This window comes from Natator depressus, chromosome 4 (genome assembly GCF_965152275.1).
Source record: "Natator depressus isolate rNatDep1 chromosome 4, rNatDep2.hap1, whole genome shotgun sequence".
Lineage (NCBI taxonomy): Eukaryota > Metazoa > Chordata > Testudines > Cheloniidae > Natator > Natator depressus.
This window is the reverse complement of record NC_134237.1, coordinates 92,494,827-92,518,958: the sequence shown is the minus strand read 5'-3', so window position 1 is coordinate 92,518,958 and position 24,132 is coordinate 92,494,827. Positions and strand designations below refer to the sequence as shown.

The 24,132-nt window shown below is 42.7% G+C and overlaps 1 protein-coding gene across 2 annotated transcripts in view; it reads left to right on the top strand.

Moving 5' to 3' along the window:
* Positions 1 to 21,225: 21,225 nt before the first annotated feature.
* Positions 21,226 to 24,132, top strand: part of GABRB1 (gamma-aminobutyric acid type A receptor subunit beta1) — a 262,957-nt gene continuing 260,050 nt past the window's right edge. Inside the window, exons 1-4 of one of the 2 annotated variants that reach the window (XM_074951464.1) lie at positions 21,226 to 21,340; positions 21,949 to 22,057; positions 22,215 to 22,306; positions 22,598 to 22,665. In XM_074951464.1, coding sequence (XP_074807565.1) covers positions 21,978 to 22,057; positions 22,215 to 22,306; positions 22,598 to 22,665 — 240 coding nt within the window. In that variant the 5' untranslated portion in view covers positions 21,226 to 21,340; positions 21,949 to 21,977. Of the gene's footprint in view, positions 21,341 to 21,847; positions 22,058 to 22,214; positions 22,307 to 22,597; positions 22,666 to 24,132 lie in introns of both variants that reach the window. The other variant, XM_074951463.1, reaches the window with a different exon arrangement.

Genomic DNA, 24,132 nt, shown 5'->3' with positions numbered 1-24,132 from the left:
AGATGTATTTATTATTATTCCTTTGTGTAGACTCAACACTGTACTGGGTGTTTTACAGGTTTACCAGCACCCGCACCACAAAGCTTACAGTTTAACTTCACAGCATACAAATAGAGGGATGAGGAAGAGAGGGCACAAAAAGTAACATGAATGAGCAGTGAAGAATGACACACATCTTGTTAGTTCTGCAATTTCTTTTTCTTTCCTGAGAAGAGAGCTAGGATGTATAGGAAGAGCATGAAAGAAGACTGGGCTGGGGAGACGGTTCTAGACATAGGAATCCCACTCAAAAGACACTGAGTCAAATGGTGACAAAGGAGTTCATGAGGCAAGCAGCTTGGGTAGAGCAAAATGAGCAAGATGGTGATACACGTAGTGCATTTTTGGGACCCCAGCATAATGGGAGACCTGTTCAAGCTACTTAGAGAAGGGGTGGGGAAGAAAACTGAGATACTCTGAACCATGAAAGCTGGAGCCAAGCACTTCCAAGAAAGAGCTTGAACTATGTTGGGACATTGTGCTGGGATATGTTGAGAAAGTCACATTGCCTTTCCAAGACAAATGCCACTCTCCTTGAGATTTGAAAGGAGAATATACACATAGTCCTACTGCCCATGGCAAAACCTCTATGGCCTTGGCGTCACAAGGGAATGTTAGCTAAAGTTTCCAACCAACGCTGCCATCACTGTACTACCAGTAGCTCACTGGTGGCATCCTCAGCCAGAACCCTAGTGCAGACAAGGTTCCAGCTGTTTCCATCATTTTTACTGTCATGTCAACAGAACTTGCTACTACTTGAGTTCCCACCAGCATCTAGCTCTTCAGCAGGGGTACAGTGAGAGGAAAAATGGTCCAGTGACTATGCCACTAGTATAGGATGTGGGAGTCTTGAGTTTGAGTCCCTGCTCTACTACAGACTTCCTCTATGACCTTAGACAAGTCACTTAGGTACCTTATTCCTTTTGTACATTTAGGCCTAAGTCCCACTGTTGGAACCACTGCAATGCACAGAACTCCCACTGAATCCTGTAGATGCCTAAACTCACATGGGGTATGTATACACAGCAAAGAAAAACCCATGGCTGGCCTGCACCAGCCAACTCGGGCTCATGGAACTCGGGCTGCAGGGCTGTTTCATTGCTGTGTAGATGTCTGGCCTTGGGCTGGAGCCAAGGCTTAGGACTCTGTGGGGTGGGAGGGTCTCAGAGCTCAGGGTCCAGCTCAAGCCAGGAAGTCTACGCAGCAATGACAAGCAATTGTCTATGGAGTGACAAGTCTGAGTCGGATGGCATGGGCCAGCCATGGATTTTTCTTTGCTGTGTTGACATGCTCTCAGTACCTAAGGTTTTACTGTGAAAGTTCCCTAGATGCCTATATTTCTGCCTCTGGGCATCTGAACTGCTGCCTCACTCTTGGCATCCAAATACCTAAGACCCAGAGCAATTCACAAGTTAGGGGAAGATAAGTGTTCAGCCACCTAAGTTGGGTGCAGGGCCTTCTCTGTTAGGCATGCTCAGAAACCATCTACCACATCAGGCCTCTCAGGTGAGTTCACACAAAACAGCTTTGGGGGGGTGGGGGAGGAGATGAAGAGGACAAATAACTCTTAAAGAGAGAGCACACACCCATGTGAATGGCTCTAGCCTGGTGGTTAGAGCACTCACATGGGAAACCCAGGAGCCAGTTCCCCTTCTACAATGATTCATTATTCATCCAGAGTGCAACAGCTTCAAAAGCAGCGACTGAGGGAGCCCTGTGCCAGAACATCCTGTAGCCGAATGGTTAGAACACTCACCCGAGAGGTGGAAGGCCACTCTTTAAATCCCTTCTCCCCATCAGGCAGAGGAGGGACTTGACCTCCCACATCCAAGAGGAATACCCCAAGCACTGGGCTAAAAGTTCTGAGGGAGGGCTCTCATATTACCCCTGGCTTCTTGCTAAAGTGATGTGGATGCCTAGTGCCAAGAGAAGGTTTGAAGCTCAGACTTTCAAGCAGAGATAGGTGCCTCCCTGCAGCCCAGACTCAGTTGCCTATGCTGAGACGGGGCAGCTCTTAGCCAATGGGAGTGGCCGATGATGCGGGTTTGTGCTATCTTAGACAGCTCCCTACCTCATGTGCTGGCTTTTATGAATCTCAATTTAAGGTTCCTGTCTCTCCCCCTGCATTGTACAGGAGCATAGGTGCCTAACTCAGGCTTTGGGAGTTGCAGTAATTTTCTAAGCACCTAAAGTCAGGCATTGTGATGCTCATCATCATAATACCCAAGTCTCTTTGTGCATTCAGGCCTTAGCCACACTGTGCCTCCGCCCCAAAGGGAGTTAGGCAACTATCTCTGCTCAGGATCCACAGTCATGAACCCGCTGGTGGGAGTACCTCCTACTCAGTACTCTAAACCCCAGTGGTTAAAGTATTCATCTGGGAGGTGGAAGACCTGACTTCAAATCCTATTCTGCCTTGTTTGGAACAGGGATTTGAACCCAGTCTCCCACCACCCAGATGAATACTTTAATCACTGGGGTTCCCACTAACCCAGTATAGCTACAACTATCCCTTGAACTAACCTAGGAAATATACATATTATTCATAGATTAATATTTTTCCTTGTGAAGGATGTGGGGGGCTGCTTTGTATAAGTTTGTTTGATAACCTTCGGTCCCAAATAGTTACACATCAATAAAGTTTTCTGCACATTATATACATTTCATACAGTAGCTGAAATATCAAGTTGTTTGTGCTAGCACAACTTACATTTCAAATAGTTTTGCCCGTGTTTTCCCATTGGCCCCCACTTAGGAGATCATCTTAAAGGAGGCAAAAGGAGAAAGAGCTGAATGCAACTTGGGAATCTGTGCATGCGCCCAAAGTAACCATGCTCCATTTGAGAGGAGATGGACGGTGTTACACCTGTGCCAGAAGGAGGATGGGGAGCATTGAGGTCCCAATACAGAGACCTCAACACCATAGCAACCATGATAATTGCATGTGAAAAATTAGAACTCTTTAGACATTTAAACACAACTTTTTCTAGCTTAGCTATGGCCAAGGACGCCTGTGTAAAATGTGTGCTCACAAATGATTTAAACATGCAGCATTCTCATAGAAAGCTGCCTGCCCATGCATGAAGTGGCAATAATGTCAACCGGTGAGCAATGAAACATAGCTTCAGCTGTTGCCCACCTCTTTATTCTGGATACATCTGTTTGAAATTTTTTTGAAAGATTTGAGTTATTTTCATTCCAAAGTATTCAAAATAGACCCATTACGTTTAAAAAAAATTACTGAAAACATTGTCCAAAAACCAGGTAATCAAATATGTCAATAACCACTTCAATGCCATTTTTGACACAAGTCTGTGGGAATAAGAGGCACACAAAATGTGTTGGGAAAGCCAGAAAAATGGCAACAATGACAAGGATTTGTCATGGATATTTTAACTGTTGAGAGAGAGAGAGAAAAAAAGAAAGAAAGATGTCAGTCAGCCCTAACTGAAGCTATACTCTCCCAAATGCAAAAGCATCGTCTTCTTCCCCATCTGCAATGATCACCTCCACAATAACTTTTCCCTGGATTGAAAGGGACTAATAGTTTGTGGTTCTCCATACTGCACACATCAGCTATCAGGAAGTGGAAGCATTTTATCACTGTCGGGAGGACTCCACGCTTCTTTTAAAGAGCAGGTGCTGTTTGAGCAGAATAGTATCCTTTTTATTTTGAGCTATGCAAGCTCTTGATTTAGAACAGAAAATGTGCACTGGGGAAAAGATCTTTAATAAACTGAAAACCAGCCTCTGTTAAAAAAAGGTTTCCGAGAAAGTTCTGCATAATGAAGATGAAAAATGAATACATAATTGGCCTAGGACAATTTTATGAATCAAGCTGTTAGTTTTTATAATTTTTGTTGCATCTGGTACGTATGTAATATGCCTCCAAATATGGACACAAAAACTTTAGAACAAGAGTGCTTTAATTGCTTTTGACCATGCTTGACTTATGCTGAAGATTTTCACCCCCAGTCCTGCAGTTCCTTCTTCACTCACTATGCTCTTCACTAGTATCTACACATAACATAATAGGCAGAAATTGTTTAAAGACTTTTTTTTATTTTCCCCACAGCTGTGTGTTTCCTTGGACTTACATAGATTGTTAAAGCCAGAAGGGATCGTTAGATTATCTAGGTCTGACTTCCTGTCAAGTACAGGCCATAGAATTTCACGCAGCATCTCTGTACTGAGCCCAATATCTTGTGTTTGACTAAAGCATATTTCCAGAAAGGCATCCAGTCTTGATTTGAAGACAGCAAGAGATGGAGAATCCACTGCTTCCCTTGGCAGTTTGTTCCAATGTTAATCACCCTCACTGTTAAAACTGTGTGCGCCCTAATTTCTAATTTGAATTTGTCTGTCTTTAAGTTCCAGCCATTTGGTTCTTGTTATGCCTCTCTCTGATAAATTAAAGAGCCCTTGAGTACCTGGCATTTTCTCCCTTGTGAATATACTTATACACTATAATCAAGCCACCTCTAGATCTTTTATTTTGATAAACTTAGTTTTCTCTGGGGTTTGACTGAATGATATAATATTACTCTTTTTCCTGTATTTGGCAACAATACAGCAGACAGTGGAAACTCAAGAGCACCTAATATAATTCTGATCTGGACAAACTGAATTTTACCAAAATTATCTGCAAAGTTCATTTTCATTATGAGAATTAGCAAGATAATTTTTTACACCCAAATAGAAATTTGGAAATGTATATATTGGACAATTCTTCCTCCTCCCTCCTGCATCTGATCACTGTCCTCTAGAAGTACAGAGAGAAGTCCAGTTACTCAGTTAGCTCGTTAAAATCAGGAGCACTCCCTCTTGGGACACAAGCTTCCCTCAACTTACATGGAGTTCATATGTTCATGGCTGAAAGACAATTCAAGATACTTGGCAAGCTTGATTTAAAAATATATATCTAGGCGATGTGGTAAAGTCTAGTATTTTTCTGGTTATTCACAGGTTGCAAGTGAAATCAGACTCCTCTTGGGCCAAAAAACTAAACTCAGGATTCCATACGAGTCCTGTTACAGCTCACATTCACCACCAGAGTACCCCTTGTGTCAGGACACAGGGTTGCAGTGGTTCTTTCACTCTTGCTGGTTCCACAACAGTCTGTACCTTCTGTGGCCTAGCCCTGCAGCCAGGTAACCTCTCAGTCCACTCCCCTTCCAGGGTTAACAAAAAACGTTAAAAATAAAAAACCACAAAGTCTAGTGGCTTCTAAGCCCAGCCCTCAGCCTCCATCTGGGACTCATAGGTCTCAGCTTCTTTCACTCCTGACACCTGTACTTCCCCTCTTGGTCTAGGGAAAAGGTAGGGTAACCCAGCCCACCCTCTGCTCTGGGATCCATCCCAGGGACCTTGTTTTAGGCAGATACAGACTGTTCCTTTGGTCCCTTTGCCACTCCTACCTTTGCCCTGCTTGTCAGTGTCTTTACCAGGTCTGCTGACTGCACTGTCCCCACCTTGGAGTTGTGGTTCCTCATGGCTTCTTCTTAGCCAGTTATGGAGGTGCTTCCTCAAAACCATTCCCAGCCCCTCTGCCAGCAGCTGGGATGTATTTCTAACAGTCCCTCTGTCTGTCACCTTAAGGCAGTCGGTATCTTGATCCTTCAGTCAGGAGTCTCCCCCTGCCCTCCTTCAGGGGCTGGGATTGTGTTTCAGGCAGTCCCTCTGACTCTTGCCTTGTGGCTGTCAGGATCTCCCTCCTTCAAACAGCAGTTCCCTCAATTCTACTCTGAGCTGCGGCTGAGGCCAGCTCTAAAGCCTAATCAGCTGCTCCTTCAGTTGGACCCTTTTCCCCAATTAGCTCTCCACTTGGAAGGGTTCAGCAGGTCAGTCTTCTCCTACTAGTGTCTGCCTTGTTATGAGGTAGGAGGGGGTATATATGCTGGTCCCCTTCCTGGAGCTCATCCCAATTAGCTGGGAGAGTGGGGCACCTTGCCTCATCCACTCTGCAAGGCTCCTGGTCCCTCCCAGGCCCTTAAAGAGACAGTAACAGCATTCCTCCCAAACTTCTTATTCCTGGGACTATTTCCTCTCTCTCAATATCTCCTCCATCTCTGTACATAAGACCACCCAAAATCTTCAAGGAGCCACACTATGTGACAGGGATGACTCCTAACCACCACTATCCTTAAGGGGCAGATCTCCCCATCGTAAGCCCTGATAGCAGAAACTGTCTAGGACATGGGTTGAATCTATTTGGGAGCCATCTGAAATAGCCCATCTCTCAGGTGTCCTGACCCCACCACCTCCCTGTCTAGCTCCATTGATTTTATGGGCTATGGTGGCCAGCCCAGTGTATGCCTTCCAGTGGAAGAGGGGATGAAAACAGTTTGTAGTGCTGCATCGGTGCTCCTGGTGGATTTCTTGTAACCGGGATCAAGCACTCTGGGTTCCACTGAGAGGCCTGAGGTAGTGAATATGGTCCCTAATATTTAAAGGGGAACCTCGCATGATACCTAAAAGTTGATAGAGAAATAAAAGATTGATGTGACTCATCAAACTTGTTTAATAATATGTGGCCCTATTTTGGCTTATTCCAGTACCTCAGTGACATATCATTTTTTAAAATTCACAGTTCATTAATTTTCTTACATCATTCTGTGCTTCAATTTTGTGGTAGACTAATTTATAACACTCATTTAAAAACAAAACCATACATATATTTAAAAAAAAAATTCCAGCAAGCCATTTTGTTTCCAAGGTTTATGTCTAATAGACCCTATAAATGTTAAACAGAGTGGAACAGAAGGCTGAAAAAGGAATTAAAAATTAACATTGGTGATGGTCCAATGGAAAAAGATTGATAGGAATGTAATAAAAGCCATCTCTAGTGCAAGGCAAAGACCTACACAATTCAAAATCAAAGCAGCAACAGAAGTTAATTTCCTTTTACAGATTTTGAAAACAAAAAGCAATGATTTTAGAACTTGAAAGCCTAAAGTTACAGTCCTAGATCCAAATTTAGGAACCTAAATAAATGACCTGATTTTTAAAAGCACTAAGTAATCAGCAGCTTTCATGAGGCCTAATCCAAAGCTAATTTAAATTAATGGAAAGACTCCCATTTACTTTCGGGGGCTTTGGATCAGACTTATTGCCTCCAATGGGAACTGCGGGGCTCAACACTTTTGCAGTCAGGCTACTTATTCAGGTGCCTAAATAGGAAGTTAGGAGCCTGCTGCTATTTTGAATATCTTGGCCAAAAAATCACTAGCTCAGACAAATGCAGGGGATGCTACACCAGTTCTAGGAGTTTAGTATATATATTTTAGAGATGTCTGGTCACTGGGAGACACTGGGTGGATACCACTGCCTGGTTAATAATATACTTGCTATAAAACTTAGCCCTTTACCAAGTTCAGACATTTTAGGGGACCCTTGTGCCCACAAATAAGTCTAGTTAACAAGTAGCTGCTAACAGTGACACTGATGACAAAAGAATAGTTATTGTTGAAATGGAAGAATGCAGATTCTACCACACTAATGGCTTGGAAAATGTTACTGTATGTTAGATCTCTGGAGAAAACAATTTGCTGTAAAGAAAATGTTTAAATGTTCTCAAAATTTGCCATAAAGCAATTGAGCATTTCACTAGTTAACAGCATAGACAGAACTGAGTCCTGCTATTATTAGTTTGCCTTTCCAAGCCTCCAGAAAGGATGGAAGTTTATGCTGTGGGATCAGATCCTGCCCTCAGTATTCACACTGGGATGGAACAAGATCCCTCCTAATACTTCTGCTGAGATGGCATGGTTCCACCCTGCCTTCTACTGTGGGACAACTGTTCAAAGCACCATACAAATCCCAAACTTCCAATTCTTTCCTGTGTATACCAAATGCAAGCTGCTCAGCTGGACAATTAATGATCAAGATGCACTGAGTGTGTGCGGCTGGAGAACCCAGGCCCAGCAAATACAAACAATTCATGTCCACAAATAGGATGGACAAGTAGATACTGTGCAATGGAGCAGTGGTGAATGTACTTATAGAGACAAAGCCTCAGATTACACAAAACACACACCTACCTGTAGACCAATGGACACAGCTTGACGAGAAACCAATGGAGAGATTTTCTGAAGTATAAATGGGAGTTGAGCACCTAACTACCTTTGGTGTCTTTGAAAATCTTCCCCTATATTTGTGTCACTGGTGACCCCGAGTCCCATCAGGTAATGGACATATCCTCAGGTCAGGGGTTTTGAACAGTAGGGGTTAGTGGTGTGGGGAGGGTGATGCTACTAAATTTGCACATACAAGCAGTTCCATCATTCCCAGGTTACTATGGTGATCCTTGATAGTGAAGTAACAAATAAGGAGTTTTATCAGACATGTCTGCACTCACTGAAAAATCACACACTACTGACTAAGCTGCCAAAGTCCTGTCTCAGCATGCACTGGGCTAAGTGTAGAACCTGGGATGCATTCTCTGGAGGAAGTCTCCTTTGGTTGTTCCATAGTCCTGATTAAGAGTCTGGAGAGGATGTTTCCACATTACATCTCTCCATATTTCCAGTAATGAAAGTTGTCTTCTGTTGTGGGAAATACTCAATTAACTGATGGCCTATGGTACGTTCAGTGAGGGTATCAGGGTACTATTCTTAGAAACAAGGCAACTCAGTGAGGTGACGGCATTGTAGGGAAAGGCTTGTGATGAAGGGTGTCATTGTCATTCCTTTCCAGAACTGCATTCATTTAACTGAGGATTTGGTAATGGCTGAAGACGAGATGTAAGGCAGTAGACCTAGCACATGCCTTTCCTTACTGTCACTATTATAGCTTTCATTTTCTTACAGCCAACAGGGGTCGGTGTGGTAAGGAATGGACCGCTTGCTATGTGGTCATGTATTCTTCCTACCTAATTTGCACTTGTCTACCACAAGAGGATTGAAGGATACATGACCCTGCATTTGATTCCACTGCTGGGCATCCATATCCTCAACTTTTAGTATCATTCTTCAACCACAGTGGTCACCATAATATGGCTATTGAAAGGGCACAGTCCCTCCTCCCAGACCCTGTACTATATGTTAAATAAATTCCTTTCTAGCAAATATTTGATTCAGCTCTAACTTAGCATTCTAACAACTTGATTTTATAGCTACTCTGAAGACAGTTCCATATGTAGGGAATTATAACACTGGACCCTGAGGAATAAGAATAAATCACTGAAGTTGTTTGTGAGGAGATACATTCTGGTGGGCTAAGCAGGTTGACCATCTCTCTGTCACATAACCTAGTGTGATTTCCAAGTGCTCTTTGATAAATTTGAAATGATCATCAAGCAAGACACAGTCCTCCAAAGCAGCCTGGTAAATAAGGAGTCTGTCAAGAGCCTACCATGCAGCAGACCTTATAACCACTCCAAGGAAGATCCCTTTTTAAACACTTCAGAGGAGCAATGTCAGTTTATCATATATACACCTGACACAGCAATGAGTATAAACACTCTTATTAGCCCTCGGTAGGAAGGATTTTTCAAAAAGTGTTGTACTCAATCAGCACAAATTACATACATTCCCAAAAGTCACTTGAATAGTGTTGAAATATGCTCAACTTGATTAATGTATTTTCAAAACTCTTTCAAAACAGCAAAGCTGAAGGACTGTCAGATTAAAAAAATTAATTACCACTAGATGAAATATTACAGAAAGTAATAAAGGAAAAGAAACATGAGCGAAAGAAGAGTTCAGTGTAAAAGTCCAAAAAGTGTATTTAAAATTAAAATTTTACTGGAACAGAAACAGCAAGAGGATAGATAGTTATTATAGATATTACAGAAAGCAGGTAGGAGTAATTTGTTTTAATGTTCTCCCAAACTGTCATTCATTCTCACAAACTACCGGTGTTCTGGGTGTTAGAGGTAGTCATGACAAAGAAATTATCCTGTTCTAACCTCTGTAATATTGACGCTCTCCTATTTCTCCAAGAGTAACAAATTTCATTAGTGAAACAGCTAAGGTCGCTGAAAAATAGCATTAGAGTTTATAGGACTTACTATATATTTCAATATAGCTGAATTTTTCAAACGCTGTGGCCTACTTCCACTAAATAAATAAATAAATCTGCCTTTTTCTGCTAAATAAGTTCATACAACATTGTGGGAGCCTCAAAAACATCAATTACACATTCTCAGGTCGCTGCACACAGCACTATATAGAGTACAAATGAGGGGGTTGAATTTGAGAAGGATAAATGTTATCTCTGCTGAGTTACTGAGCAGGGAAATATTTAGAAAGGCATCAGTGAAATAACAGATTGTTCTATGAGCCCTGATTAGTCAGCGTAAAATTTCTTGGAGTAGGTCAGGGTAATTAATAGCATAAACCCATATAAAGTTAAAAAAATCCTCTCCTGAATGCAAGATCAGTTACTTTGCCTGAGCAATAGTAGTTGAAAATATGTTGATATGTTTTTGCATATTAATGCCTAGTTAATATGCTAAAAACAAATAATTAGTACTTTTGAGTGACAGATAGCTCCAGTGACAAATTACTCCAGGAAGCAGAGCATTACACAAATTTATCATCAAAGCTCAAATTTCTAGAGCTGGTAAATAACGCAATACATTTCCAGCAAATAGTCTTTCAATGTTTTAAATTAATGTCAACCATGCTCACACCCCTTTTTCAATTAGCTTTGAAAAAAAATCAATTTTTCCTGACACAAATGTTCCCAGAAAGAACTATAGTCGGGTTTAAAAGGAACCCTGTCTCCAGAGAGAGGTCATAGTTATTCAGGGGAACCAGGCAGAGACACAGGCATCCAGTGGGGTGTCTGAAGAAAATAGACCTACCTTGGTTACCGTCAAAGAGCTTTAGGTAAGGTAGATGTGCATAGATTGTATCCTGTTTTAAAATCTTTTTTCTCTAAATGCTATTGACTAAAAGGTGTGGCCAATTGTTTGGCTATACTCATGGTTCATTCTTAAAAATGTTCAAGTGACCAAATAACCGAACTTAGCCAAATTTATTGTCTAAAGACAAAACAATACAACAAGAAAAAGAGACATACATACCCTCTTTCCAGGATGCAAATTCTCACAGCATGTTCACCTTTTAGGTTTTCACAGAAGGTGTTCTTCAAAGATATGCATTTCAGTATTTATAGGATGATTTTACAAGTTACAAATCCCTTTACACATCACTAAAATCTAACCCATCAGTTTGTACTAGTTCCTTAACTTGGTCTGTACCGTCCTTATCTATATTATGGATACCAACATTCCAGGTATTGGTCTGTGAAGGCACCTCCCAGCTTGCACCAGGGAAGAATATTAATGCATTTTGCCTTTGTCAAGTTTCCTGTTTTCTAGGGCTGTCAATTAATCACAGTTAACTCACGTGATTAACTCAAAAAATGAATCGCGATTAAAAATATTAATCTCAATTAATTGCACAGTTTTAATCACACTGTTAAACAATAGAATACCAAATGAAATTTATTTACTATTTTGGATGGTTTTTCTACATTTTCAAATATATTGATTTCAATTACAACACAGAATACAAAGTGTGCAGTGCTCACTTTATATTATTATTTTTATTACAAATATTTGCACCGTAAAAATGATAAAAGAAATAGAATTTTTCAATTCACCTCATACAATCTCTGTAGTGCAATCTCTTTATCTTGAAAGTGCAACTTACAAGTGCATATTTTTTTGTTACATAACTGCACTCAAAAACGAAACAATGTAAAACTTTAGAGCCTACAGGTCCACTCAGTCCTATTTCTTGTTCAGTCAATCACTAAGACAAACAAGTTTATTTACATTTACTGGAGATAATGCTGCCTGCTTCTTATTTACAATGTCACCTGAAAATGAGAATAGGCGTTCACATGGCACTTTTGTAGCCAGCATTGCAAGGTATTTACATGCCGGATATGCTAAACATTTGTATGCCTCTTCATACTTTGGCCACCATTCCAGAGGACGTGCTTCCATGCTGATGACGCTTGTTAAAAAAATGGTTAATTAAATTTGTGACTAAATTTCTTGGGGGAGAATTGCATATCTCCTGCTCTGTTTTACCTGCAGCCTGCCATATATTTCATGTTATAGCAGTCTCGGATGATGACCCAGCATACGTTGTTCGTTTTAAGAACACTTTCACTGCAGATTTGACAAAACACAAAGAAGGTACCAATGTGAGATTTCTAAAGATAGCTACAGCACTCGACCCAAGGTTTAAGAATCTGAAGTGCCTTCAAAAATCTGAGAGAGAAAAAGTGTGGCACATGCTTTCAGAAGTCTTAAAAGAGCAACACTCCGATGCAGAAGCTACAGAACCCGAACCACCAAAAAAGAAAAAATCAGCCTTCTGCTGTTAGCATCTGACTCAGATGATTAAATTGAACATGCATCGGTCCGCACTACATTGGATCGTTATCAAGTAGAATCTGTCATCAGCATGGACGCATATCCTCTGGAATGGTGGTTGAAGCATGAAGAGACATATGCCTCTTTAGCGCATCTGGCACATAAATGTCTTGCGACGCCAGCTACAACAGTGTCATGCGAACACCTGTTCTCACTTTCAGGTGACATTGTAAATAAGAAGCAGGCAGCATTATCGCCTGCAAATGTAAACAAACTTGTTTGTCTGAGCAATTGCTTGAACAAGAAATAGAACTGAGTGGACTTATAGGCTCTAAAGTTTTACATGGTTTCATTTTTTGAGTGCAGTTATTTTTGGTACATAATTCTACAGTTGTAAATTCAACTTTTACAATAAAGAGATTGCACGACAGTATTTGTATTAGGTGAATTGAAAGTACTATTTCTTTTGTTTCTGTTTTACAGTGCAAATATTTGTAATCAAAATAAATATACAGTGAGCACTGTACACTTTGTATTCTGTGTTGTAACTGAAATCAATATATTTGAAAATGTAGAAAACATCCAAAAATATTTAAATAAATGGTATTCTATTATTGTTTAACAGCACAATTAATCATGATTAATTTTTTTTAATTGCTTGACAGCCTTACTATTTTCAAATACCAAAGCTGACTTCAGTTTGCAAAGTGTTGTGGGATACTAGACATGAGTGAACAGAATTATAGGGAGAGGATAATATAGTCAATTAACATAATTTCCCAAAACTTATAGATACACAATGTATATTATACTAATAACACATACATAGCACCTATTAATGTGGTGTACATATATATAGTGTAACAATGCTGTGTTCCTATTGCTAAAATAAATAATACTTTTGTTTCAAGAAGTTTGTCGAGTAACTACATACACCCCTGGTCACAGACCGCTGATGGGAAGAACCGCAGGCGTCCAAACGGAGCCCTGCTGAGTTAGACTGATTGATACACAGTAGACTATAGCTCACAACCTGCTCTACTAGTAGATAGATAAAGGCACAAGGTCTGACACCTGAAGGCACAAGACAAAGGCCAGAGGTGCAGCTAGCCCTATGACGTACTGAGTAAACAATTTATTGAGAATTAATTGCTCATTTCCTGTAGATGATCAAGTCGTTTTATCAAAGTAAATGAATGGACAAGGTCAGATTCGCAATATCCTCTGTCACTAGCACTGCTTTCTGTAGCAGCAGCAGAAGCCGCATTTATCCTCTGGCTGCGACAGGAAGTTGACTCTGAAAGCAGAACACTACAAGCCCTTGTAGTTGTAGACGTCATTTGACATACTTAATATTAGAAATGGTATATCCTTGGAAATGATGATGAACCATGGCCATAAGGATGGACTCAGTTACAGTTCACAGAACCTCAGTACCATCTCCTGGTGATGAAAAATCATTGACCTAACTGCATGGCGTGGGATCCTGTCAATACATATGATTCATTGTCAACAGATATCAATAAGGTCAAAGATTTAGGCTATTTTAGACCATGAGGGAGTGAATTTCAAAACTAAGGCCTTGTGTCACAAAGTCAGGGTGAACTGCATCTTAACAGCTTGGCCTTTATCCTTTCATTTGATGCAGCCAGCTGAGAGACACCTGGTCAGTGTACACAGTAAAATTTCACCTGAATGGGTATGGTTTGGACTTTTTAAGTCCCACACTATAGCAAGACATTCCTTTTCAATAGTGGCATAGTTTTATTCCTGGTCCAGAAACTTCCTGTTCGGATACACAACATGGTGACTCTCTTTCTTATCAGCAACAATCTGTATTAGCACAGCACTTAACCCTCTGTCTGAGGCATCTGTGAAAACCATAAAAGGATTGTTAAAGTCTGGATTTACCAGAACCGGGTCTTTGCTCGTGGCTTCCTTCAGAAGGCCTTTTGATACTGTTCAGTCCAGACCACTTTGTCTGGTTTACCTTTTTTTACAGTTCAGGGATGAGTAAATCTAGAGAGCTAAAGTGGGGTACAAAGTTCCTGTAATACCCAACCATCCTGACAAAAGATTGAGCCTGTTTTGGGGTTCATGGGACAGCCCAATCTTTTAGAGCCTCCATCTTTGCCAGTTCTGGCATAATCTGGCCACTTCCCACTTTATTGGCCCAGATAAATTACCTCAGCTATTCCCACTTTACACTTCTCCTTTACAGTCAATCCTACATCTTGAATGCATTTGAGCACTTTTCCAACCTGAGTCACAAGCTCCTCCCAGGACTAAAATATAAATATCAATATATGCAAAGACAACCCCCCTGTCACTTTCAGTATCTCATCCACCAGATGTTGATAGGTAGCTGGAGCCCCCTTGAGCACAAAGGGTAAAACCACAAAGTCAAGAGGTGATAAATGCAGATTTAAGTCTATCGTCAGAGTCCAAAGATACCTGCCAATAACCTTTTGTAAAGTAAACTATGCATCCCCTAGCTTGTTCAGTATCTCATTCATTCTAGACATAGGGTACACATCACATACTGTGAAAGCACTAAGCTTTATATAATGCACACAAAATCTGATAGTCCCAAACCAGTCTTCAAAACAAAGCATTATTTATTTATCCTCCAAAGGTACAAAACACAGAGAGCAAAGGATTAAACAATAAACTGCCTATATGGATGGGTCTTACACCTTAAACTGTGCTTGACAGCTTTTGGAAGTACCCCTCAGCCCAGCTAACTTTATCGCTGGCAGGGAGAAGCAGACTGTCCTGCCCACACCTTCTGGGATGCTCCTTTTGAGTCTTTCTGTCAGCATGTTGACAGCCCATAACCAACTTTCCTCCTTCCTAGGCTAGCACCTCTAAGGTTTTAGTATAGGCTTTGATCCTAGGTTCAGCCTGGGAAATGGAAACCTGGCCAGTCTGGATGGAGCTAGAGAGGGGGTATTCTCCAACTGAGAGCTCCTTGCATTGTTTCCTCTAGGAGCCTTATCTTTACCATTGTTTAATTTCCTCTTTGCGCTCCCCCCCACCCTCCCCCTGGCATTGATTTAACTCCAGGATAATATCACACAAACAGACTGAAGCACATATGATATTTATAAAAAATATTAACAAATACTTGCCAGTTCTCCACAGCTCCTCACTGAGAACATCCTGCCAGTATCTCCCCTCTCTTACATCAAGGAAGCTCCCGCTCAAGTACCTCTTCTGATTGAAGCAGTGGTTATATGGCACAGGGAGAGGGGTGGTCCCTCAACAAGAAAAGATAACGCCACCTAGGCCATTTCTACACTTGCAATTTAGGTAAATCTACCCCATCTCATCTAGTCCAACTCTAAGTAGGGTTATCTGAACCCATATATTAGGGTTCTTTTGGCCTGAGTAGCCTGCAGTTCTGTCTCTTTCCTTGGCCTCTCTAGCATGCTTCCAAGCCACAGGCAGTGTGCTATCCCTTCACAGAAATGGGACCCCATGGCCTACCTGTCGTAGGGCCCCAGAACCAGTGCTGACCCCCCAACCCCTGACTCTCCAGTAGCTTAAGCACACCCTTTAGCAGAGCTCCAACCCTGGAGGTACTCTGGGTTTACAGTTCTTCATGAACTGATGATAGTGAAAGCAAATAGACACACAGACTTTGAAAGGGGTTCCAAAACCAATCCTCTTTACTTTAGCTAGCAAAAGAAATATACTAACCTAGACCAGATAAAAAAACACCTCCACACATTTCCCTGCCTCAGTTTCCTCTCCAGTATTCAGCGTTCTTGGGCTTAGGTCAGAGTCATCTAAAAAACTTAGGATTTCCCTGTCCTGAAAATGGTTTCTCCAAATCATGGTCACTCTCTCTCACACTTGCTCTCTCTCTCTCCCTCCCTCTACTCTGCAGCCAGTTTTCTTCTTCTTCTTTGACTGGTCCAGCAATTAAAAAGAACCCTTCGCTAAAAAAAAATTATGCATTTCTGTTCCTCTCTCTTGTCCAAGCTTTCTTTGTTGTGAGTCCTTTTAAGTCTCCCACCATCACCACCGACCCCCATGTCTCTGGCTCTGCGGTTTTTAAGATGCAGCATTAATGCCTGATATCTCTGTTATCTTGTTTGGGGATATTCCTGTTAGGATATAGATATTCAGGCCTGTCTGTAAAGGCCTATACTCTAAGAATTTAGGTGTATTCTTATCACTTGGCTAGTTATAGAGGTATAAAAGGAAGAATCAAAATCACTGTCTGCCAGTGTAAGGTCCTTCTCTTACTGTGACAGTCTGAGGCCCTGTGCTTAGGCTAAGGCCTTTGGCTAAGCAACAGAGGCCACCATAAGCGACCCTCACATCCTCACATTCCAAACTAGTCACATTGAAATAAGGTGCTATTGGGCTGTTAGGAATACAGTCCTGTCCTGGTAATGCCCATTGCCTCCAGAGAAAGGGAAGTGCCTAGAAAATGTAAAAGGAAACTTAGTTTGATAGCATCCTGTCTGGCAAGAACTCACTTATGCTGGGATGTGAAATCCTCACTTCTGTATTGTTTTGCCATTATAGTTCCCACTTTGCTATTGTTTGTCTGTATAATCTCTGTCTGGTTCTGTGATTGTTTCTGTCTGTTGTATAATTAATTTTGCTGGGTGTAAACTAATTAAGGTGGTGGGATATAATTGGTTACATAATCATGTTACAATATGTTAGGATTAGTTAGTTAAATTTCAGGAAAATGATTGGTTAAGGTATAGCTAAGCAGAACTCAAGTTTTACTATATAGTCTGCAGTCAGTCAGGAAGTGAGTGGGTGTGGGGGAGGGGGAAATGGGAACAGGAAATGGGGGTGGGGAAATGGGAATCATGTTTTGCTAAGGGGAGGAAATGGGAACAGGGAATGGGGGTGGGGAAATGGGAATCATGTTTACCTAAAGGGAGAAATGGGAACAGGGACACAGGTAAGCCTCTGTGGTGTCAGAGCTGGGAAGGGGGACACAAAGGAAGGAAACTGGAATCATGCTTGCTGGAAGTTCACCGCAATAAACATTGAATTGTTTGCACCTTTGGACTTCGGGTATTGTTACTCTCTGTTCATGCGAGAAGGACCAGGGAAGTAAGTGGGTGAACAAATAAGCCCCCTAACATCTTCTGTTGATTTACACTATTTTACACACCCCTCCATTGATTCCCAGTGAGCTCCTTGTTTTGTTTGCATTTCTTTTACCCCATCTCCAATATACACTGCACACGTCCTGGGAAAATGCACATTCCTTCCATATTGTTTAACCTCCATAACATTATATTAGCCATATTAATTTTACATAAGGTGTAACTGCCTCCCCCATGCCCACAGAGTTTTCATGCACACCCACCAAAGCGACAGTCCAATCCCCCCGAGCCACCCCAAGGCTTAGTGTTCCCATCATTCCTCCCCTTTTCCTTTTCTTTTACCTGTGCACACAAAAAATTCTCTTTTGCCTAATGTTTCTTGCACTGCAATTACTCTTTTACAGAACTGTACCTGATTACACTCCCATCTTGTACAACTAGACACAACCAGGGGCAGCCAAGTTACGTTCCAATAGAAACCCCTTACAGTCCTTTAGTGATTTTGATTACATTACCCAATAGTCAAATAATTTTGATCAGATTCTCTCTCCGCCTGCTGCCTGCAGCAGTCCCTTACAGACCATTTCTGTGGGAAAAGGGCCCATTTTCCCTCAGAATAGCTGTAAAGGCTTCTGGGGACAGAAGCATAGTGGTGGCAGTAGCCACTCTACCTGACCCCCTTGGATAATTTAATTACCAAGCTTCCATCCAATGTGACTGCACAGAGTTGCACATACAGTTACATTTATATAACTGGGTTTTATCATTAAACAAAAACTTCCTTCTTGTAACACCACAACTGTTACTCTTTTACTATTTCCACAACTCCCAAACGTTTACTTTCCTGCATACCCTGTATCATCAATTTTTGCAAAAGCTATTTGTAACTTTTCACTCACTTCTTTAAATCACTTACTCCTACATTTAGTTCTTTAAGGTAGTGCAATTTGTCTGTAACAACTTAGCCGCCAAGTACAATTATTGCCACACAGCTGCCTTAACCTGTGCTGTCTTTGCCTTGAGACTGTTCAAATCCAATTTCCCCACCCTCATTCCCTGTTCCCATTCCCCCCCCCCACTCACTTCCTGTAGCTCACAAAAGCTTATGCTCAAATAAATTGGTTAGTCTCTAAGGTGCCACAAATACTCCTTTTCCTTTTTGCGAATACAGACTAACATGGCTGTTACTCTGAAACCTGCAGACTATATAGTAAAACTTGAGTTCTGCTTAGCTATACCTTAACCAATCATTTTACTGAAATTTAACTAACCAATCCTAACATATTGTAACATGATTATGTAACCAATTATATACCACCACCTTAATTAGTTTACACCCAGCAAAATTAATTATACAGCAGACAGAAACAATCGCAGAAGCAGACAGAGATTATACAGACAAACAATAGCAAAGTGGGAACTATAGTGACAAAACGATACAGAAGTGAGGATTTCACATCCCAGCTATCCCAGACTGTCACAGTAAGAGAAGGACCTTACACTGGCAGACAGTGATTTTGATTCTTCCTTTTATACCTCTATAACTAGCCAAGTGATAAGAATACACCTAAATTCTTAGAGTATAGGCCTTTACAGACAGGCCTGAATATCTTTATCCTAACAATTCCACTTTCCAAATCCCAGCCTCCCACAGAGAAGTTGGAGAAACATGGTTTCACCTAGGATATGGCCATCCCCTTGTCCCATTTCAATGGGAGCTATCAAAGTTTAATACCCTCGGGTGGAAGATGGTGTATTCCACATACACTGAGGCATTCAATGATACAGCAATTTCATTAAAACAGACAAAATTCATAAGCTGTACATAGCGAGATACATCAAATTGTCACAGGCCAATAGTACACACTACACAAGAGGAGAGACAAGGTGGAGCCCCACATGAGGATGCACATCAGTTGCCAGAATCACCCCCTTTGGAACTCTCTGCAAGAAGGGAATGGAATCACCAGAGAACAGGTCCATTCACTCATGGTAGGGTTCTTGGTGAGTTAACAATACCTCATGATCAGTACCAAGTACAAGGGATGGATTAAGTGCAGTCTCTGGGAGAGATGAATTACCTGTTTCCCACAGTACAGGTTCCACTTAGCACTAAAACGATTTTGTAATCAGATATTCAAGAAGTTAAAAAATTGCAGTTAATGTGAAGAAATATGTGAAAATCCAGCTGGAGCATGGATTCTCCTTAAAAGAGATTCTTCTCCCCATAGCACTTCTCCACCCTTTAGATGGTTGTGAACAAAAGATCATTATGAAGTCTGCAAACCCTTCAATAGCGTAATTTGTTGAAAGGACAGCATGCTTCTTCAGAAGCCTCTGGAAGCCAATCAGGTACCATTAGCCTGCAAGGGAAGATCAACAAAGCATGTCCCTTACCACAACAGGAAATGTGTGTCCCTCCCACAAACTACAGGCTGTAATGATCAATCCATGACAGCTCCAATCACAGCCTACATATCAGATCATGAGTATACCCAGTTTTATAAATTGAGCCAACCACCATCGACAATAGTGCTGTGGGTGTCATGAAGGCCATGGTGCTGATGGAACTAGGTGGGGGAGAGGGGGTTGCCGCACCCCCTGCTTGAATAACAAACACCAGATATATGGTTTCTATCATCAGCACCCTCACTATAAAAATTGTTCCAGCACCCCTGGATGGCCATTAAAACCACCAGCTGACTCAGACAATCCACCATCCACATCAACTATGAAGTCACTGAGCCACAGCACATCAAACAAAAACTACTACTAGTTTTAGGCAGAGATGGGTCTGTACCCCTAAATTGAAAGCATGTGCCAATTGGCCTAGGCCATAGTGTTTGGATCCAGGATTTTGGTTCAGCCCATTACAGGAATAGGGGGCATTTGCTTGATTTGGATTGTGATCTAAACTTCTCCAAAGTCTAGGAATGCTCAGGTGCAGGGTGCTTGATTTGGGACTGTTATTACTTGAAAAAAGAGTTTTATCTTTTAAGATGGAGCAAAAAAACCAAAAAACCCGAGTTTAGCTGACATTTTTAGAGGACCTCGCTGCTGTACCTGGCTTTGGCAAAGGTTTCTTCCTCCCACTCTTGTGTGGGTTTGCAGCGGTTTAGTATAATGCCAACCTTGTCCTTTGACTCCCCCTCCACTGTGACAGGCGCCCTTGGAGGGACGTTTTGCCCAGCGTTTGAGCTGCTCAGACTCCTCCGTGCTCTCACTGTCTGTTTGAGGAACAAGCCGTTCCGACTGATCGCTTACTTCAAGCATGCATATTCGTGTGCCCTGGTGCTCAGGATCCTTGACCTTTCTGCCTTGGGTATCAAACACCCGAATCAGCAGAGGGTGGGCGTTATCTTTTACCGTGGTAACCCCCCTGGGAAACTCCGAGGCGACTTGTTGCCCTATGACAATGATTTCTGCACTTCACATTCGGGAGGGGAAACAAACAAACATCGAGGCGCAGGCAGCCTGGGATCCCGGATCCCGCAAGCACCTTTCTGCTGTGGTGAAAGGGGGGCGGATTGTAGCCGTCGCATTGCTCTTCATCAACATTCAAGAAATGTCTGGAAGGAAAAGAACAGACTGAGCCCGCCCCCCGCCCTTCAGCCTTCTCATGCCAAACCCGCTGGGAGCGGTGGGGGTTGGCGGTGTGACATCTGGGCAGCCAGTAGGCGCCCGCACTGTGTCCAGCTGTGCCGCAGCAGCACGCCTGTTGCAGTATTGTGTCTCCCCAAGGTGCGCACACAGGGTTCCTTCCCAGGTGCGCCTGCCACCCCTCGGGAGCCGCATGGGCTATTCCTGGTGATAAAATACAACACAGGAACAAAACCAAGGCAGGGGGCAGGCTACCCCCGTGTGCGGAGGGCTGCGGGGAAGAGAGGTAGTAGCGATCAGGTGTTCCACGCGTTTGCGGATGCCTACCGGGGCGGGGCGGGTACTTGCCACTGATGTGGTGGCTGTAGGTGTGGGGAGCCGAGTGGCGCTCACCTTTGTGGAGCCGCTGTTGCCCATGTCAGTTACAATAGAGGCTTTTGCTCCAGCCACAAACACAATCGGAGCACAGCTCGCTGGCTTGCTGCTTCTCTCACTCCACCCCACCCCTCCGCCCCCCATCAGAGAAGCCGTGACCCGCTCTGCCCCAGAACACTCTCCACGGCCGGCTATGTCCCGAACAATTCCCTGGGGTCTGAGCTCCATCCAGACCGACAGCCTCCGGTTGCACTGTGCAATCGGGGACTGTCCACACTAGATGCCAAAGCAGCGCCTGGTTCTGTCTGAGCCCACGACGCTGGTGCTTTTCTGATCCGCTCTGAGAAGCCTGGCTGAAGAGATCGGGAACTCTGAGCGGTTTGGCTCTGTTGACGGTTTTACACAAATTGTTTTCAAGGCGAAAGGTGTCTGGAGATCAAGCGAGCTCCGCGCATGCGTTGGTCTGTTGGGAATTATTGCTCTGCCTTGGACTAAGTTGCATTCCTTGGATCTTCGCAGAAAAGCCAATTCTTCAGACAGAGTTAGGAATGTGGACAGTTCACAGTCGAGGGTATTTTGGGATTCTCTCGTTCCCCGTGATGATAGCCATGGTCTGCTGTGCGCAAAGGTGAGCGTTATTCTCCGGGGTGCTCTCTCCGGGTTGTGTCGGTGCGTGTGCGGACTGTTGATCTCATTCTTTTGGAAGGTGTACGTGCATTTGTTTTTCTGTCTGCCTGCAGTTTCTAGCGTTGATTCTCAATCCAATCCGTCCTTCTTCCCTTCAGCGTTAATGAGCCTAGCAACATGTCATATGTGAAGGAGACAGTGGACAGATTGCTCCATGGATACGACATTCGCTTGAGGCCAGACTTTGGAGGTAATTTGTCAGTCTTTTTCAACGTGTAGCACAACCGTGTTGCATTTCCTGTATCAGAGGGAAACGTCAGTTCAAATGCAAATTAGTCCTTGCAAATGGTTGTGGGCCAATTTATGACCAAGTACACACACAAACACACACACTCACATGCGTGCACACACCCCCTGATGTACCCCATTTACACATGCAAACACACACCCATGTATATATGCCACTACACAGCCAGACACAGGGATGGTGTTTTTAAATGCCTGTGATGTGCATAACAAACCCCCCTGTTTCTCATTAAAGGTGCTCCTGTTGACGTCGGGATGAGGATAGACATTGCCAATATAGACATGGTCTCAGAGGTCAACATGGTGAGTACACGCTCTGAATTAAACCAGAGCTCTGAAATTGGCACATTTTGTGCCTGCCCCTTAGAGTTTAGTTGCGGGGGAGAGGGTGTCTCAGACTCGTATCTGTGCAGCTTTCTCTTTCATGCCAGAGCAAGGGACGGGGAGCGGAGAGTTACATACGTTGAGTGCTCTTTGGAGACGAGCTGTTGATAGCTGCCCTGGGGAAACCTGTTTGGGACGAGTTTACACAGTACCTTCTTCTCCTTTCACGTCCTTTTAAAATACGGCACGGCGCCATCTGCCGATCATTGCGCCTTACTGCCTTTCAGCACCGAGGACAGCTCCACGCTTCCTCGCTCTCTCCGCCCTCAGAGCCCTGGCCCGCTGGAGCCGGGAATAAATAAGTAAATAAATAAATAATAAAACGCATATTTGACACCATGACAATGCTGCATTTGTGGAGTCTGGGGGGCGGGATATAGGGACCACCATGCTTCCCTCGGAAGAAATAGCTACAGCTAAGGCAAGCTGACTGTTGACTGGTCAGGAGACAGAGATCCTTTGCCTTGGCAAAGGTTGCTAACAGCCTTCAAGAAAAGAGAAGAGGCGGGCGGATGGTGGATTTTGCGTGTGTCTCTGTATGCAACTTATAGAGCTACATATTCACACTGCAGGAGCAGAAATCTGCTCTGCTTGAACCTCCCATTTGCTGCTGGAACCCAGAGGCACCTGTGGGGAGGGGCGAGATCGTGGTATTAGGAAGCTAGAGGGCAAAGTATAGTCTGTTTATATTTTAATCTCCTCTTGTGATTTGGTGCGGAGGAAATAGTCAAAGCAACAGTAGCTGCTGCTAGGCTGTCTGCTAAGCACCATGTTCAGCATAAGTAGCAATGCTGCTGAGACTCAGGGCTGGCAGAATTGGTACTGCTTGAGACAGAGCAGAAGCCTGTTGATTTCCCTCTAGCATATCAGAGATCTCTTGCCTGGGATCGGTGAATTGTAATTGCTGAATGGCTGACAAATCTTAGCTGTAATGTGATTACTCCACACGCAAATATGTCGGTGAGGATTTTAACAGCAAGGGGGGGTTGAAAGGCTTCCATCACGTTTTAGCTCGGTGTCCAATCTCTCATAAAGTGCCTGCTAAAAGCAAACAGTTTGATATTGCAGATTGAATCACATACTTTGGAGTAGCAGGATTAAGAGCAAATGTCTGTGTAAAGCAATTCAGGGCTGCTAAAAAGAAAAGTCATTTGGAATATTTCTATAATTTGAATATACTTAAATCAGAATTTTGAAATTGCTCACTGCATTTAAATATATGTAATATATAAGGTTTTTGTTTTACTCTTTGTTTTCACCCCAAGTCAGCTATATATATTTGAAATACTAGAAATATTCAGAAATATTAAAGATTCCTGGTACATATTTTTGACAGATGGACAGACTGAATTTTTCTGTCAATTGATTTAGATGGTAGAGATAAAG